Source organism: Bactrocera dorsalis, chromosome 2 (genome assembly GCF_023373825.1).
Source record: "Bactrocera dorsalis isolate Fly_Bdor chromosome 2, ASM2337382v1, whole genome shotgun sequence".
NCBI lineage: Eukaryota > Metazoa > Arthropoda > Insecta > Diptera > Tephritidae > Bactrocera > Bactrocera dorsalis.
The window spans coordinates 102,293,016-102,313,626 of NC_064304.1; the positions used below are offsets into that span (position 1 = coordinate 102,293,016).

General features: G+C 33.4%; 1 protein-coding gene across 1 annotated transcript in view; it reads left to right on the plus strand.

Annotated features, from left to right (window-relative positions):
* The first annotated feature begins 10,292 nt into the window (after window positions 1-10,292).
* Window positions 10,293-20,611, plus strand: part of LOC105230493 (relaxin receptor 2) — a 46,582-nt gene continuing 36,263 nt past the window's right edge. The window contains exon 1 of the mRNA XM_049447967.1: window positions 10,293-10,901. Coding sequence (XP_049303924.1) covers window positions 10,814-10,901 — 88 coding nt within the window. The 5' untranslated portion in view covers window positions 10,293-10,813. The remainder of the gene's footprint in view (window positions 10,902-20,611) is intronic.

A 20,611-nucleotide genomic window follows, 5' to 3' on the forward strand; every position in this document is an offset into this window, starting at 1 on the left:
GAGTGAGGCAAGTGAGGCAAAACTTTCTAGCTTTTTCAAAATATGGTAGGTTTTAACAGGTCTTGCAACATGAGGCCGTATGTTGACGTGATGGAAAATTATTGCCTCGTCTTTAGTTGCAATTTTCGAGTATTTTTCGGCAATCTCTCGCTTGAATTTGATAAGCTTATGATGGTAAAACGACTACTTCTCGAAGTGTTCAACTGCATTTCTGAGGGGCAAAATCGTCGTTCAACGTCTTTTGGCTTCAATTCATGCGACTTGCTTTTGAATTGTATTCGGCTGCTTTTAAACGGTTTGAAATGCCGGCGTGAGTGAGTGCCAAAGATTCTGAGAACTCTTTTTGTATTTAGCAATAATCTTCATCGAGTAATGCTTCCAGTTCCTCATCTTCAAACTTTTTTGTCCGCACACGGTTTTCTCTTGAACATGTTAACCATTACCTTACACCAAAATATGATTACTTTCGGCTGAGATATTCTTCATTTAAACTATTCGCAAAAAGTAGTATATAATTATTTTTAAATAAACTTAAACTATTAATTTATTCGCTAACGGATTAATTACCTTTAATTCACCGGAATAAATTTAAAAGTAAATTAAACAAAATCATAAAGCATTATAAGCACAAACATATGTATATTGAGTGTATAAGCAATTCGAATACTATGTTTCAACCTATTCGTACTAAAACCAACAAATCTAATCTCCCACGAACTACTTCACTTTCAAACCCCCGCAACTACCGCACGGGTATCTCAACTTTTATTGCTTGAGAAGTAATTCATCTAACACTACATAAGTTCCAATGCAGCACTTTAGAAGCATTCGTTCGAAACAATCATTTATATTACTTTCATCCCAAACCCAAATTCATCAGAATAATCATCATTGTTTTGGCTTTGCGAAAATAAAGCACTTAATTACCAACACCATAAGGCAGAGCAACCTCACACGCATTGACTTTAACTGCAGAAATGCACAACATCATCATGAGCTTACCACTGGCAAATCGAGCGTTTATTGTCCCCTCCTCTCCAACTACAACTATTTACCACTTGCCACTGCACAAGTGTACGAATTACGAATGTCATACATATGCGGCTTGGTCATAAGCATCGCGGTGTCTTCTTCGCCTTTCATTTGTTCGTCATCATTACCGTTATTGATACAGTGGATTTGCTGATGACACTCGGTGCTGCCGCTGTCGACGTTGACGTCGTTGCGTCGACGAGCATGTCGTGGTCGCTGTCGTTTTGGTCATTGACAAAATCAGCAACAATTCGCTAATTTCCATTCAGTCGGATGCTGTGTGTGCCGGCGCAAGGACGTTTGCCGTTGTCTCACAAGATCGAAAGAGTTTTCGCTGTGTGGCGTGTGTTTTCTATTGAAACGTTCAAAGATTTTCTTACACTTTGGCGCTTCTCTTAAGCGTATGTGGCGCACAATCCTTTGAAAAAGTCGAAAATTACAAAAAAGTGCTGTTATTAGCAAGTGCATATGTATGTGTGCTTGGAGGTATATATGTATGTGCTTGGGTGCTTTTTGCTTATCGAAAATGTAAAGCGTGCGAAGAAAGTGATTTGAAAATGTGTCAAACATGAAATCGCTTTAGGCCGCTTATCTTGGCATCCGCATGCACCGGCAAATATGTTTTTCCTTTTTTTTTGAAGGTGATCAGCCGCAAATGTGTGCGTGAGTGTGGGATAAATTTTGTTGAAAATTGATTTCAGCTGAAATGTAAACAATTTAACTTATGCCGATTCGAGAGCGAAGAGAGAAAAAAGTGAAAAATCTTATTTTAAAGAAATAAAAAAATTAAACTAACTTATTCCAATAAGAAAATAAGAGAGAGGAAAATGAAAAATCAATTAAACTAAATTAAAATAAAATAAATTAAAATAAAGTAAAATAAAATAAAATAAAATAAAATAAAATAAAATAAAATAAAATAAAATAAAATAAAATAAAATAAAATAAAATAAAATAAAATAAAATAAAATAAAATAAAATAAAATAAAATAAAATAAAACAAAATTAAATAAATTTTAATTTAAAAAATTTAATCAAATGCAATGAAATGAAATAAATGAAATTAAATTAAAATAAAATTAAAATAATTAAAATTAGGTAACAAGATCATTTAATGTAATAATTAGGTTAATAAAAAAATAAAAATGCAATAAAATTAAACTGTTGGAATGAGATAAAAAGTGTATTAAAAAAGATAGTTTATATTGCTATATGATACAAAAAATTCATAATAAAAATTAAATTTAATACAAATTTTGTCAATTGCATAAAAAACTTTTTGATGTACATAGTTTTTTTAATAATAACAATAAGTTGCACTGAAAACAAATGAAGACAAATAAAATATCTATATTATTATTATTAAAAATTTACTATTATTAAAAAAACAGAAAAAAGGTACTTATTTGCAACAATAAAATAAAATAAAAAAAAATCTAAACACAAATTAATTAAAATATTTGGTTTTAATAATTCAAATTTAAATTAAAATATACATATATTACTGGAATTTAGCTGCCATTCCATTAAAATGAAAAGAAAAATCAACACACTTCTTAATAAAATATAAATAAATAGGTCACATTTTCAAAATGAGGTCAAGGCACAGTGCAAACAAGAGAAAATTTAACTAAATTATTAAAGAAAAACAAACGAAGCACTAAATTAAATAAAGGAAAATTTAAAAAAAATGTATTACCAAAAAAAAGAATAAAACTAAAAATTGGTTACGAGAGATCTACATTTTTATCTTACATTTTTATAAAAGCAAAGAAAAAAAATTAAAAATATAAAACAAAAAATAACAATAAAAAAAAAAAATAAAAAACCAAAAATTTTAATACAAATTACCTACAAATGTGACTTCATCTCATTAAATTTTAAAACTAAATAAAATGCTTGCTACTAAAGCTTTTAATACCTGCTTAAATTCGGTTCGGCGTATACTTTTCATATTACTTTAGGTGTGGATAATAACAATTAAATTTACTTTGGTTCAACAGTGCGTATGAGTAACATTAAGCTAATAGTAATTTGTGAGCATATGAATGTATGTGCATATATACATATTTGCTCATACATATTTGCAAATCTAACAAACATATCATGTGCAGATATACCTAAATATGCGCTCAAAGTGTGCATTTTATATATTATAGGAAAATTAAATATTATAAAATTTATGACCGACTAAAGAAAGAGTCAACATATATGTACATATGTGATAGAAACTATTAATAATTGGTAAAATATCCTTTCAAGGTGGCTGCAAATTATTATATAATACTAAGTAAGAAAATAATGCACTTAAGTCATGCAAAATTAGTATATGAAATATTGAAGAAAATGAAGTAAGAATGTAATAGTTGCGTTCAACAGTGCGTATGAGTGATATTTACAGCGTGGTATGACATTACAATTGTATTACGTACCTACCGTATACATATGTTAAGATATTTTGTTTTTTTAATGAAGCACTTCAAAAATTTAATCTAATTAGAGAATGAGAGAATAATGAGAAACTCAATTCAAAACTTTGTACGCGTTTTTGCTATTTTTGATTAATGATGTTTTTTAATGAACTGCATACATACATATATGCAGGCATAAGAATGCTTATTTATGCATATTTCTTAAGCAAGAAGGCAGAAGAGTGATTACGGAATATTATTTTCAGCACTGTGGTATGTCGCTTTCTATTTTAAGCACAGCGTCACAAAGCATGCAGAAGATAAAGCAAAACTCGCCTCCATATTGCAATTAAAAAGTTCAAACTGATTTAAAAAATAATAAAAAAAAATATATAAATCAAATGTCTGTTCGAATCTCATGAAATTTTCAAAAATTCATATATACCCAAAAATTTATTAGAATCCGAATTTAATTCTCTTTTTTGTGTTTCAAATTGAAATCCTTACCATATTAAGTCTGCTGGAAAATTTGCTACGCTACCGTTATTTAAAATAATAGTTGTGGTATTTGGTTGCACGTATTTTTGAGTTTCATTTACCTCTTCTCATTCATTACGCATTTGGGACGTTTGTTATTTGTTAGTTTTTACCCTCAAATTACCGGAATGTCGTTTTAATTTGTCTAAGGACCTCACTGTGGTTGCTCGGCTTGTGTTGGCATATACGTGATGCGTATATTTTTTGTGGATAATTCTCAGCATTGACTATTTAACGCCTAACGGCTGGGTCTAACTTGACCACTAATGACAAGAAATTACTGTTAAATAGTTGGCTTGCTGTTTATTTGTGCATAATACGAATGTATTCACGTATACGAGTAAGGTTAGGTATAGTAGTATATGTGTGAATATATTTATGTGGTGGAAGAAATTACAACTAGAGGAGGGTTTTAGTAAATTACTTTGAATATACGCCTCATTTGGCAACAATGCGTTTGTTAAGGAAATAATGATATTGGGTAGTCGAAAAAGTCTTTTCGTATTTCTTTCCAACACTATAATGGTATGACACAATGAGATTGGTAACACTGGTATGTTTGTACGACTGCAACGACATCTATTGACAAAATACGAAAAGACTTTTTCGACTACCATATTTTATGTGCTCATAAATTTATGGTTGTGCCGTGTTGTACCCAGTAAAACACTCCCCCTTCTATTATGGATTTTTCCCTTGCCCCGGGACCGCTTTAGCATTACTTCAGTGCAAGGTTTCCAAAATGAACATTGCAGGTCAGTTTATACTCTCGCTGCGTCTACGATTTTGTAGATTTCAGTTATTTGACAGACAATTAGCTGATAGTTTTTCCACTAGCTATATTTTTTTTAGTAGATTTTTGTCCAACATTTTTTTATTGTTCTCCGTGCTTCTTTCCATCGATGCCACTGAAAAAAGGACGGCATCGAAGGAGGAGTTGAAGAAGATAAAAAAATGATTTTTTGACGTTCGGTTTTTCTCATGTATTTTCGGAAAAATCGTTGGCACAAGTGTATAATATCTCATAGGGATTACTTTGAAGGGGACAAAATAGATATTCATGAATAAATAAATAATTTTTGAAAAAACACAAAATTCGCGATACTTTTTGAACACACCTCGTATTGCTGCGAGGCGGACTCCCTCCACGCTACATACAACTTCTACATAGGTTCTGTTGCTGAATCTTTTTTGGTTTGAAGCTAGTCGTTTGTCACTCTGATAGGCCTCCGGCATTGTTTATGGTGGCTATAATGCGGAAGTTTAAACATCTTTCTATAACACAATTTTATGATTCAAAATATACTTTTTTATTCAGTTTAATCTCCTTAAATATTAATACATTTGCTCCAACGATCCTCCAATCTGTGGATCCCATCCCTGAAGTGAGAGTCCAAAAGGTTGCAACAATATTCAGAATTAATTGTTTTACCAGTTTGCCAGTAATCCACAAGCAAAATTCCTCTCGCATCCCGAAAAAACTGATGCCATAACCTTCATGGCCGATTTCCGGACACGAACACGAACTCGTTTTGAAACCCAACAACCAGGTTCGCACCACTCTTTAGCCTCTTGTTTTGATTCAGGATCATGGTGATAGACCCAAGTCTCATCCATAGTGATGAATTGACGCTCTAAATCCATTTTATTCTTTTCAAAACGCTTCAAATGTTGCTGAGAAATTCGCAATCGAATGTGTTTTTCTTCAAATGTTCTAAAATACCTTATTTCACTGAATGTATGACAACCAACAAGTTACTTATACGCCCCGTCCAACATCTGTCTTAAACAACAAAATCTATTATCTATAAACGACTGAATCCATGACTTTTAGCCGGCATATTGTTTGCGTAAATATTATTTGAGGCTGATTATAAAATATTACAAACATTTTTGTCCTATTATTCGTCGATCTTCGATTTGTTTTATAACGCCCTCTTCAGCTTATTAGTTACTTGTGAGGGTCTTTTGCAGGTTTATTAAAATTTTTGCAAAATTGTTAGCTTTGCCGATTAACTCGCCTGTAGAGAGTATGAAAACATCGAGGTTGTCAATTGCCTCTACAGAGCTTACATTATTACCGCCTTGGCCAGCTTACTGAAGTCAAAGTTCAACAAAAGCTCAAAAAAGCCGAATTATCTCCCCTAAATAGTGCTCATTGTTTACGAAAACGTTATTTACAGCACAATTTTCAAAGCAAAATGCAACCATGGGCAAGCATCCCTTACGTGTGCCCGCTATAAGCATCTCCTGTCTAACTTCTTAACCAACATTATGATTCCCAAGCAGAATTTTACTAACTTTTTGGTCACGGGAGCCAAGCTTGGCATTACGCCTTCTTGGAAACGCTCTTAAGCCACCAAAAAATATTAGATATATATATTATATAACAGTAATGGCATATTGCGAAGTTTCGAAGTTGACCTTTTTGCTTCTGAAAGTAGCACCCGATAAGCATACGTGTGTACGTTATGCTATTTTCGCCAAAAATTTACGTTTTAGTTGCAATGGTCTTTATTTTATTTTATTTAATTTTTTTTTTTAACAAAAAATGCAATTAAAATGAAAATTGTAGAACTCGTTGGGGCTAGGCTTATTTTCTAATTTAGACAAGCAATAATTTTCAATTACGTTAACGGTTCTAACACATGTATATTGTGACTTAAAATGCAAAATAACATAACAGCACTTTTCATAAGTTTACAGGCGAAGGAAACACAATTGAATGAAACCACTTATATTGAAAGAAAATTTGGGTTTTGGTTATAAAATGGTTATGTATTGGTTATATGTTGGTTATCCGAGAGCGAAGACTTGCAATTTTACAATATTACATACATATATAATATGATGTAGTGAATCGTGAGCGATAAAAAACTCAATTTCTATTTTTTTGATGATACGTTGTTTAGTATTTCAGGTGACGATTTTTATAATAGTAAAAGCATTAAAAGCTTGTGTACTTGTAGACTTAGGCTCGAGATCATGAGTGTTTTTTACGTACCTTAATACTTTTAAATTTCTTTGGCTTCATGTAAATATCAGATAAAACCTCCGGATTTTTACAATGTCTCAAATATTTACATGCTGTATGTACACGCATACATATGCGCACACATATATGTATTTCTCAGTTGCTTTGTACATTTTCAATGGCTTCATGATGTTCTTTGCTTATTTTGCATGCATTTAAGTGTCCAAACATTAGTCCCAGGACTTAACGCATACCACGACAAAGAATGTAGCAAAGAGTCATCGGCTTGTAATGTACAAAAAATTTGAGAACAAAAATTAAGTGTAGTTGTATAAAGAAAATTACGCTTATACGTAGATGTTCATATATTTCGACATAAATAAAGTAAGCATGTGTGTAAGCAAGTACTAATATTTAATGATGGTGCTGAAAAAGTCATTGTGGAGTCTCTAAAAATTCTTACAAGTAGACACTAACACACACTTACATTATATAAATATATGAATATGTATCAATGTAGCATATAGAAATTCATATGTGCTTGGCTCTATCAGCATCCAACCCGTCCTATTCAAGTTGCGAAACTGATGGTCTGTAGACAATTGAGATTTGAGTGAAGTTATTAGGAAATTAGTGTAATAGAGAGTATAAAAGTGAGCACCAAAATATAGCTGTAATCATATATGTATACATATAAATATATGTACATACAATTTTAAAGTAAAAGAAATTAACAAGTAAACAACATTTCATATTCTTGCGATTTGCCAGGAGCAAAGCCAGGGAAATAACTTCAGGTTTGTATGGTTTGCAAGTTATATGGGGGTCTAGGGCAAGTAACTCACTCTCTCAATTGTCGATATATGTGACATATGCGACATAAAGTCAACGGGAAGTTCGAACATCTATAAATTAGGTATGTGGAGGCTAAGAAATTATCGTTCCAATTTAGCCCCATTTTTGACATACTGGCATACTATTATTAGAAAGAAATCCCCTCTCCGAAATTCTATAATATATCTCACAGATTGACCGATATGTTCGATAAAAAGTTCGCAACTTGAACTTGGTTCCACATATTCGGTATCTGGGGACGCGAAAAGTTTTGGTCTATTCGAGCAATGTTTTATCCCGCTACACTGGTGCTTGATTTGCACACTGAAAATTAAAATAATCAGACAGACTTTAAAATTAGCTTATATGGGAAGTAGGCGTGGTACCGCAACGTAACATTGAAATATTAGAATTATGCTACTTACTGAATTTGATCACCATCCATCGAATAGGTCCTGAGACCTATGAGACCTGGCGGTGCCACGTCTATCGAATTTTTATAGGAATTCGGTTATTGTAGCTTTAGTGGTTCAAGAGATATGTATGAGTCTTTTCTGCGCCACAACCACAAACCAAGTGCCGCCAGGTCCTTGATCGAAAAACATTCCGCGAATGTTAGCATTAATAAACAAAACAAACATTAATGTTGTTTCAGTAGTGAATTACACATAACGAGATGGAGCTCATTTGTAAGACCCTTTTAATTACAGCACGTTTCATATCTTAGAACTAGATTAAAACCAAATCAAACTTTCCAAGCTAAGTCATGTCTTCGGTTCAATTCTACTTAAGCAGTCCGTTTTTATGTTTCTAATGATAGTTAGGTTTATCTAATTGGCGCCACGTAGCGAAAAGAAGAAACGACTGGCGGTCTGTTTTTATCTCGGCTATAATCGCGTCAGCGCTGTCTACGACAGTAAAGAAGAAGTAGTAGGTTTATCTATGGATGGAAGGTTAAGGGATTTTTGGTTTTTATTTTTTATTTTTTTTTTGCATTATCGCATAGTATACATTCTCTCAAATTTTAAAATCAAATTTCAAATTATTACGGAACACCAATCTTTATATGCGTTTTTTCAGAATTTTGTTTTTCAAAACGGCTTCCACTCTCATAGGAAGAGTTTTGAAGATATCTAGTTTCAATTTGGAGAAAACATTTTTTACGTCAATCGCTATAACGCTATGGAACTTTTTATATATTTTTTTTTGAAATCTTCCTTTTTTTCTACAAAAACTGTCGAAAAAAGGGCAAAATTCGATACTTTTTGTTCAAACCGCCGCCATTTTGTCAAATTTCAAACCAAACAAAAAGGTTCCAAAGCGCGATTGAAATTTTTGGTTTAGACCAAAATTACGGCCGCCATCGTGGACATCGTACAGGACCTTTTTTTCTGCGTGTCATTTCAACAATTTATTTATTGAATAGCTGTGTTTGTAAAAAAAATCCCTAATTTTGAAAGTATTTTAGAGGAAAATTTTAAAAATTCTCATATAGAGTTAAAAGAACAAACTTAATATTCGTAAACCTATCGTATACCGGGTTTTCCAATAGAGTTGATATGATTTCTAAGAGTCGTTTCGGGCATTTTTAATTTGTCATAATTTGTAATTTTTTTCATTATATTCAGAAATGTTTACAATTTCACCATGGAAATATATACACAAAAGCATCGTTTACAAATTAATCAATTTTATTATCAAAATAATCCAATTGCAAATCTTCGTGCGCTTTTGCCCTTTTATGGTCGTAATAATCATCCACCTGGCGCGCCATTCATCAAATGAAAATTTCGAGTGTTTTTTTTACATAATATTCAAGTGCCAATAAGACAAAGACCCACTCGAAGTAATAAAAATATTGTTGCCGTTCAGGCAAGTCTTGCGGAAGAACGAAAGTTGACGATTTGAAGGTGTTTTCAACAAATGGAACTATCTCAAACCACTATCTGGCGGATTTTGACTTGCATCCATATAAAATTGTTCTCACTCAAGAACTAATACCATTGGGCCACCGTAAACGTCTTGAATTTGCTAATTTTGCTTTGAAACAACTTGAAAACTATAACTTCTCAGAAGAAGCCACTTTCAGCTGTTTTTCTGTTTTTTTTTAAGAAATCATATCACTCTTATTGGAAAACCCTGTACAAACCTATTTATATGAACTGTGAACGAACTTATGCGGCATAAAATACAACAAAACCACCGTAAAATGTCGGATGCTATAAAAACAAAAGCGAGTGATAATATAAAGGGAGCTAAGTGAAAAAATCAACTGCCACCCGAGCATTTAACGAAAACGTCGGTCACTTTGTCTAATGGAGATTTCATAGAGTTTGATGATGTTTATGCTGATAATGATGGATTATTTGTGAAGCTTTTATAGACGCTGACGATATGCAGTACAAAGTAATATTTACATTGTTGTGTGTTAAAATAAAAAAAATATATGTGTGTTTATGCATATAAATGAAATGAACCTTTGCAGTTTTGACGTGTGTAAAAAAAATGGGTTTCGTAGTGTAAATAGATTGTGCAAAAAAGGCAAACACGCAACTCCGATTAACATGTCGCTGAAGTTGTTGTTAATGTTGTTTGTGATGATAGTTATTGCCACTGAAGAAGAAGCAGCAACAGCATTATCAACGTATGCTACTATGAACAACAACAAGAACTACAAAATTAACAGTACAACAACAATGTGTTTGATTAATCGTTAAACGACGCGGAAGCGCTTTGTTTAGTGATTGTTGTCACGTGACTGAATAACATTTAAAACGGTTAACGGTTAAAGGAAAGCCGCGCACAAAGCATTGCTGCAACGCTTCAACTTTTAAAAGCATTCATTTTGTTTAAGCGTTTTTTATGCTGGCTTAAGCGCTTAAGTTTGATAAAAATGTGAACGCCAAGTGAAAGCGGGCCTCGAGGTGCGGGAGAAAATTAAGGATTTTCAATTCACAACAAATGAACTGTTAAACAACGGCGCTCGCTTGTCATAAATAAAATCAGCTGGTTAAACTTTGAAAGCATGGTTTATGGACGCAGCATCGCAATCGGTGGCTGTCTGCTGCTTTTGGTCATTACACTTTCGGCAATAATATTCTATTTAAGTTTAGGTGAGTATTTAACGCCATTAAATGTAATTTACGAGTACGCAATTTATTAGCTAAATAATTTAAAAAAATTGTGAACATAATGAGCGTAGATTTCAGGTTGATAATGTGAGGGTAAATTGTGATAAATGACTTTAAGTAGCTTTGATATAATATTTCCTAATTTATTTTATTTAATTTGAGATTTTGCTAATTAAGACCACTAAATGAAGTAATCAGGGTAAATAAAATTTACTCAGATAAAATTTTGACAAAAAATTGCTGAGCCCTTTGACTAAAATAATGTATTTATACATATTACATTATTTTGAAAGCAGTGCTGACCTCTTCATTTGAAGTATAAAGACAGTTAATTTAGACGTCATTGTTTTTTTATAGTTGTACCCAGTATAAAAGATAAATTACTAACAAACAGTTCTATTCTTAGGAAAAATACTTAAAAGCTAAATGCTAAAAAATATAATTGCGCTACTGTTCTCTTACTAGCGCGGAAGGCTTCTTGCATTTCATCCGGATTTTTCGCTCAACAGTTTCGATGAGTTGAGTAAGTTTAGCAAAAATTGAGATATCTTGAAGAAACTTGGTACACATCTCCGTTGATAAAATAAGTACGAGTTCGTAGATGGAAGTAATCGGACCACTGCGACGCCCACAAAACGCCATTAACCGAAAACGTATAAAGGGCCATAACTAAGCAATAAATTAGGATAAATAACTCCAATTTGGCATTGGAGATCACAGTAGCAAGGGGCATCTGTGGGCAAAAAAAAAATTGAAAAAGTGGGCGTGACACCGCCTTCTAATAAGTTTAGTGTACATATCTCCTAAACCACTTTGTGTTATAAGTGCGTTGATTCGGGTCATTACTTCCATTATCCCCAATGTACCTAATATAAAGGTTTTCCAACTTCCGAGTAACTTTATATCGTATATGTTGGCCCATATGTGAGTTATCTTAATAAAATTGAGAGATCGTTTTTTTCTTATAACGGAACACATTTGCTCTTGGAATGAATAAAATCGAGTGTAAACTCGACCTAGACTCCATATAACTAACAAGCCTTATGTACCTGAAGGTACTTCCCGGCTTTTAATCTATGCAAGTTGCAGGAGTATAAAAGATTCGGTTACACCAGAACTTAGCTCTTCTTTACTGGTTTTTCTTTTATTTGATACCAAAGCGTTAAAAATAATCCAAATATGCGTGTTTTCGGCACTTCTTTCCAATTGTAAGGATTCACAGGATTGTAGATCTTTTGGTGCACTTATGTTTCTTCTTCCGATATTAAAGAAGAGAAGAAAATTGTAAAGAACAAGTCTGTTTCGGACAGGATCATATTTGTGTATATGTAGACATATTTGTTCTTTACATAGGTCGACTGATAGTTTTAAAAGTTTCAGAGAATTTTAGAACTTCAAACATGAGATGTTAATCACTTTTAAAAGCTTGTTGCTCTTAATGCCATGAACATCCCAATATGTTTATTAGCATACCGAAGCCAATGTATATTTATCAAGCAAATTTCAAACTGCTCGGTTGATATTCGGGGACTTTGTCTGTCTGTAATTGAAATGCGCTGCATCTCTCTGAAGACTGCGCTATAGAGTGGCCGTTGAAATAAAGAGCGTATTCAAAGCATTTTCGTTAAATTTGATTGTATTTTCAATACTGTTTTCAAGTATTCTCTAACCGCTCTTAATCAATCTCAAATCTGGTGTCAAATGGTTTATTTTCTCGTGAATACCGATTTGATATTTCATTTTGAGTTTGTCAGGAGCTTAATACTCTTGTTATCTGCTAGTTACAGTTGGTTAATTTATTTATTTCCTCTTTTCCACACCAGAATTGTTTTTTGGTTTTAAATTTTTTTGTTGTAGTTTGAAGTGCTGCCGTGAGTTCGTATTTTAGACGGTGCAGTCGTTCGTAGATTCAAGCTCAAAAGCCTTTTACCATCTATCCGCTTTTCAAGTAGAGTACAAAAAACATTATGCGAAAACAGCTTTATGAATTCATTGCATTTACAGTTAATTTATAGATGTTTTAGGTTAATATTTACATATTTGTTAACTGTGGTGTTATATAGATGACATAGTTCTTCTAGTATGTTACATAAATGCCTAGAGAAGTTCTCATTAATAATTAAATTTTTCACTTTTTGGGAACACTTTGAAGGTAAAACCACATTTGTAAAATTAAAAATATTAAAGAATTTGAAAAAACAATGCTTTGCAGTGTTATGTTAATTAAGAGTAGATGTAAAGTTTAAATTTTCTAATAGATAGGTGTAGTAAGTAGTGGTGAAGCTATGAGAGCGACCGACTTTGAAAGTGTGAGTTATGGGAAAAATGCTCCTAAGCTTTCGTAAGACAATTTTACCCCAACCAACTTGAAATTTAAATGCAACTATCATAAGATATTACTCAGTCATATAAGTTAAAAAAAATTCAAAAAAAATTTGAAAACCCCACTTCTCCCTTAACTCTTTATTGACTTCATACAAATTTTTGACCTCATATTTTTTAATTTTCAAGTAGATTTATTAATATTCAGTGGCGTTAATTTTGAGTAAAGCGTAAGGAAGTTCTCCGCTTTAGTTTTTGCTGTGCTATAATTGTACTTTTCTTTCTTATATTTTCCGGTAAATTTAATATGTTTATCAATAATCATAATTGCACAAGTATCCCCACAGATACATTGTCTATATCACTTACAATTTTTGGGGCTTTTGACTGAGGCTTTGGTAATTTTTCTTTTTTATGCAAATAAATTGAGCCCATTTCATGACCCTAATAAAAAGCAACGTCTATAATAAGTATATATGTATATAAAATAAAACATTTTACATATCGTATACTTTAATACATTAAGGTGCGCTGGCAACTATAAAATTACCGCTTTTTTCAGTAAAAATTAAAAAAATGTTAATGTAAGCATTAATACTTGTAGTCCAGAGAAATTCTTTTATTTATTATAATATTAATTTGTTCATTATTTTATTAATTATATATTTTAATCTTGAATAGTTAAGCAATCTTACCGAGAACCTATCTTACGACACTTCCAACAAATACTACTATGAGCAAAAAATAGTGAAACTTTATTCATAATTTTAAAATTCTCAATTTATTAAAAATTAAGTGATTTCGGAATCAATCGTGCTTTCACTTTTCTTAAGCCCATATGATCATTCAAAATGGTTTTCACTGATTCTTCCGATATTCTAATAATGCCAGTAAGATCCCTCCTTTATTTTATTGACTTGATGCAAGTGCATATGTAATTTCCCCTATTCCTCTCCCTCAATATAGTGGTTGAAGTTTAGGAAGCCTGTTTCAGAAATTTCGTTTCTTCGTTCATGCCCACCCTAGTACACATGCTTCCACTTTTTAGCAAACTTTATAGCCGCAATAACACATAAAAATGCTATTCAATATTTCAATAGGCAAATGAAAGAAAAAATTATTGCTAAACTCACGCAAATTTAATGCCCGATCAATATCATTGCTGTTGCCTGTTTATTATCAACTCCACACCTTGGCATATCCTGCGTCAAAGCGAAATTGAATTTCATTTGCTAAAATATCTCGGAACCTTGCCCATTGCATTTCAATACTCATTGAACATTGACCATTGTCAGTGGTGTCAGTTGTCTACTTAGTCTATTTTGCTATTTATAATGCAATTGACAGGGGTGTGAGCGTCACCTATTGGCCTTTGACACACAGCACACTAACTAAACTGAACTTGTCTATTTATCAAATCGCCTTTATTTTCTGTTTTTTTTTTCAGGGCTTGTGTGAAAGTTTGCTGTTGCCTTTTCTTTTTCACGATTTTTGCTTTTTCGTTAAACGTTCTTCTTTTTTTTTGCGGCAGTATCCTTGTAATTCCATTGTCCGGTGTGAAATATATGGCGTGCGAGCATCGTTCTTTTCCTCCCAAGGGCCAGGCGTTCAAATTAACCTATTTATGGCAATAGGCAATGCGCTATTCGGATTCTGGCACACGTTTGCCGTTAATGCCCTTTTCGATTTGTTCACGACCCGCTGTCACTCATACTCTTACGTTTTCTTATTCTGACTCTTTACCAACAAGTTCTGGTGAATTTGTATGTGAAGAAACATATTTTTGGCTTATTGTCTTCGTGACTGTGACTGTATACGAGGACATATGTGCGTATATATAGTATATACAATTGCAGAAATTGATAATTGTTAATGTGCGTAGATATGTTGTTGTTTCTGCTTTCTACTGCCGCCTGCTGTAACCACTTAATAAAGTTACAAGTATTAATTGCTTCTTTGTTATTCTTGTCGTATTTTTACGCTTCTTATAAAATGGCGTTTATATTGTTCAATTCGACCGGTAGTCGCATTTCTATCTACCGTTAAGCCATTTGCCACAGTCATGCCTACAAGCGTTGCGTTTAAGATTAAATTGTTGCAATTGCGAGCAAAGTGATTTACAAAGAATTGACCAACACGATATGATACGTTGATAAGGAGTAAATTGTTGTCACGTTTACTATGTTAAAGCGGGATCTCATGTGAATGGATTCTCGTATATAAATTATATGTGGATTAAGTAACTGTCTCTAATTTTGTTTGCAGAGATTATAAACGACTGTATTAGAGAGTTTGAATAGAGAAGATCATTTAATAATGAATAGTGCATATAAAAACCAATAAAAAGCGTTAACTGGTATAATACCCTTCACAAATACAAAAGTTGCTTTACAAAAACTACATTTTGTTCGGCCCATTCCATGCCAAATTGAATAAAGATATCTCGTTAAATTAAAAATAATAACCATAAAAACACTTGATTCCGATCGTTGAAGTTGTATGACATCTATATGCTATATCAATTATATCTGAAGGAGTTCTTCGGATATTGCATCATTGTATTAGAAAACACCCGTTGCAATATTTCGTGAAAACATGCCCTCAAATGAAAAGGTTTTCAATTCAAGTGATTCATTCCGGTCGATCAGTTTGTTTGGCAGCCATAATTCTGGCCTTTTCTACGCATACCTTCGCGCAAACGACGCTTAAATAGTATTTATTGTTGACATTTTGGCCGCCGGGAAAGAATTCGGAGTGTACCAGACCTCTATAATCGAAGAAAACTGTGAATATAACCTTGATTTTTTATCATCTTTGTCTATCTTATGGTGCTCCAATATCGACTGTTCCAACATATGAGCAGCTTTTTGGTAAGAAAGGTACGGATGACAATTTTTAGATCGAAATTTCAAAAATTGAGGGAATAGTTTGTATATGCACTAATGGATGAACAAATTGACGTAAAGACAGTTGGACAAAGCTAATTCGGCCTAGCCTTTTTGGTTTGGACTAAGTGATCAATCCTAGATCACCCAGTACTGGACTGCCGCTTAAAAAAAAGATTTGCTAAAAAAAAATCGATTTCTCGAAAACTTCAAACTGAGACGATCGCTTAATCATCGACATGTTCGTATTTGCCCAAAAATATTCTATTTATAAGGCATCAATAAATATTTGTTTTAAATTATGTAAAAATGTAGTTTTGTTTTTCTCAGTCCGGGTCAAATTTGATCTGATGGTATATCCTCGCTTAATTAATAATCATACCGAAGCCACTAAAAATACAAGTAACGCCCATTCATTTAAAAGGGATTCTATTATTAACAACTCGTCAATTCAATTAGACTTCAATTCCGCTCTTTTTGGCAAGCCATTTAATATTCAATGTCTTAATTTAGTACAAAGCAAGAAACATAAAAGAAAATATACGCATTTTCAACAATTCATAACGCCAATTGGTGTTTATGATTATTATTGTTATTATTACTCTGTTATGTGGCAAATAAGTCGTTCATAAAATCAATTCAAAGCCATTCTGGGCAATATGGAAATATCTTCGACTATAACAATCACCGAATAGTTAAAGTTTAGTCAATTTCTTGACAGTGGCGGAAACGGCATATGATATTGGTTTTAACATAGATAGTAATAGCTTTGTATATACGTTAGGGTTGCACTCGTACATAAAAATACACATTTTTAATTTTTGACCGTCTATGTTTTCGGTGTCAAAAAAGTATTTTCGTATTTTGTCAGTTTACAGAGACGGTGCTGTATCCGTTCGTGTAGCACAACTATGGTTCGCTCGCTTCCTGTGTAAATTTCGTTGTGAAGGTTGCACCTCGCTCTGGTCGACTTATCGTTGAAAAAGTCGATATAATTGTAGAAAATATTGACCAGGACCGTCACATAAGAAGGCTGGCTACAAAAAGAAGCTCGATGTTTGGGTACCAAATGAATTTTCTGTGTAAAATTTAATGCACCGAATTAACAACTGCGATTCTTCGCTGAAACGAAATGAAATCGAACCATTTCTGAAGCGAATGGTAACAGCAGACGAAAAATGGATAAAATACTACAATATTGTGCGAAAAAGATCAAGTTTCAAGGTTGGTGAAGCTCAACAAATGGTCGCAAAGCCAGGCTTGACGCCTCGGAAGCTTATGCTGAGTGTTTGGTGGGATTGGAAAGGAATCATTCACTATAAGCTGCTTCAGCCTGGTCGAACGATTGATTCTACATTTTACTGTCAACAACTGATGAGATTGAAGCAAACAATCGAAAAAAAACTGCCAGAACTGATCAACAGAAAGGGCTTCGTCTTCCATCAGGACAATGCTAGGTCGCACACATCTTTGATAACTCGGCAAAAACTACGAGAGATTGGCTGTGAAGTTTTGATGCATCCAGCATATAGCAGGTCAGGCCTTGCAACATCGGACTACCATTTGTTTCGGTCAATGCAGAACTTCCTTTATGGAGTTAAGTTGGTTTCAAGAGAAGTCTGTGAAAATTACTTGTCATAGTTTTTCGCCCAGAAACCAGAAACTTGGTTAATTAAAGTTCATTAAAAAAAATGAAATTTGATTAGAAATACGAAAAGGCTTTTTCGACTACCCTATATATATAAATAAATGTGTTAATGATTTATCCATATTAAATTATTATCAGACATAGCGCATAGTTGTTAAAAAACTCTACTGTTATACATTAAACATTCGCAGATATTTCACATAAATTTGACTTTTCTTTATGTTATAAAGATATTCTCTGAATTTTGTACCGAAACATACTTTCCTACATTTACCCTTAGTACCGCCCTAATGCATATTCGTTCTCGCGAATGAAGACATAACTATTTATGTAAGCCTTTTCGTACATTACTACAACATGGCTGACATTTACCGTTAACAGCAGAAGAAAGCGGCCGCGCAATTTAAGCAAAATCTTCGATATGTGTTTAATGCAAATTATTGCTCTTATGCCTCGTTTGTGTGTGCTGGTGTATGTTTGAGTCAATACAATAAAACCGACTGTACATATGTTCCATAACGAGCCAATATACTCTACGCGACTGAACGTTTATATCCAATGTAGATATCAAATAATTGTTAATGTCTTCAATATTGTAGTAATGCCACTAGATAAGCATCTAAGTATGTCTGTGCACAAATTAGAAGCTCCTTATATTACAGCATGTGTAGCCACAGACGCACATACATATATACTTTTTATACTATACTCGTATGTTTATCAATTTTGGTTTGTTTTGGCTTGAGACAAATAGGCTGGTATGATAGGCCAGAGCATGGCGGGGGAAAAAGGACTGGCAAATGGATTGTAAATTTTTATGTGTCACCTTAAAGCGTTTCTTCGCAGTGAAGTCACAGAAGACAGCTAAGTATATATGGGTGCATTAACATTTATGTGCAGTTAGCAAATTATGCACGTGACTTTAGTTACTTTGTTTATTGAAATAATTGTGGTTTGCGTAGCAGTTGTGGCAAACATTTTGTAAAATTACTTTGAAGAATTAGGGACTTAACAATAAGATGTGCGCGATAGCTTTAAATCTCAACTTTCCTCCAGGATCCATTACCCGTTTCGAAGTCCTCAGGCAAATAGGTTCCCACTTTGTCCAACCACTTAAAATATACAACAATTATGGAATATACTAGCTGACCCCGCAGCCGTTGTCCTGCGTGAAATTATATGGTTTGTAATGAAAAGAAAGTTAAATTTCTCATTTCATTTTTTTTTTCAATGTAACGCAGCTTTATAAATAACATTTTTCGGTTTCTGTTCCGGTGTACAGAAAAGATGGTTTTCCAACTCGTGAGCACGCCACGGCCGTGTGAAAAACATAGCATTTCCAAATTTATGCCTCACACTACGCGACTATATTTAGGTCCTGTTGATTGACATCTCAAATTCAATTTTCACTGGAAACGGAATACGTTTGAACTTAAAAGAGAAATCCTTCGACCTTAAAAGAATTCGTAGAATCAAGCATTCTCCTCCTTGTATTCGATAGGTGCGTCACAATCAGTCAGGTTCCATTACACACTTTCGGCGCTTGAAGATTGCGAAATATAATAACGACGGATCTTACTTTGAGACGCAAATGATACGGTGGCATACCAAGCCTGTCTAAAGAATTTAGTACTACCACTGGATAATTCACGGCGTCGTCTTCATACGACCGATCGATTTGTATGAGCGCAAGTCTCCCGGAATTTGACTTTAAATCTTTCAGTTGAAGTCAAAAACATCGGTATTTTTGGCAGCTAACATTGCACGTGCACTTAAGGAATCGTAGTTACGATAATTTGGCCAATGTCCGAACATTTGTGATGAGTTCATCTTTCGTGAATTGATAAAGGGAAGATGGAATTGATATCGAACCACCGGAAGTATCAACCGTTATTGTACCATTTCCAATTTTTAGCGAATACAATGTAAAATGTCTTTGACAATGTCGATGTTTATATCGAAAAGTATGCGAACGTCATTTTCATTCCAGTGATTAACGTGTTCCAGCATTTGTAATTGCTGGCTTACTTCTCCAAAACTTTCACATATTCCCATATACCATTCACAGTAAACAATGACTCAAATAAAGTTGAACCGCGTACATTAATCAATAGCTACCGAAGATAGAAACAATCGTCGTTTTTCGGGTGGATTGTGTAAATTCGTCCTAATGCATTAGTTGATAAGACACCTGCATGTCAATCTACTGGTTGGCCTTGCTTTCTGCGTAACTATTCGACGATGCATTCCATGTATAATACCAAGGTATTTTCGAATAGAGCAATGTTCTTCCAAACGAATCACTGACGAAAGTTGAGAAAAAACTCGTCAATGTTAATTTTGTTGCTCTCGATGTTTTCCACTGGCTCTCTCTCTACACTCTTTGGCCATTCTCCAAATTAACTGCGAGACGCACAACAGTCGGAAAACGTTCATGAATTGTAAAAGTAAATATCCTACAAAGCGCTTTATTGCAGTTCACGTATCGATCGTATCGTTCAAGACCAATAATCGCCATGTTGCGTCCTTTGGCGACGTACTTACAAACGTATTTTATCGATTACACCAAACTGCAATACTAAACATTGATATGAGTTTTGAATGTGAATTAGACAACAGTGGAGAATATAGTACGATCCATGTGTTGTCAACTTCGATACTCCCGCCTCTTAATTGAATGCTAAATGTTCTGCCGTTGTCGTCTGGTGAGCGACATCGATAGAGTGGATATCCATCATTTCTAGTTTGTGTTTCCGAAAGAAAAGTACGTGGATACTGTTTCGTGCATTTATTGACATGAATCTTATTGGTTTTCATCACTTCGTATAATACTGGAT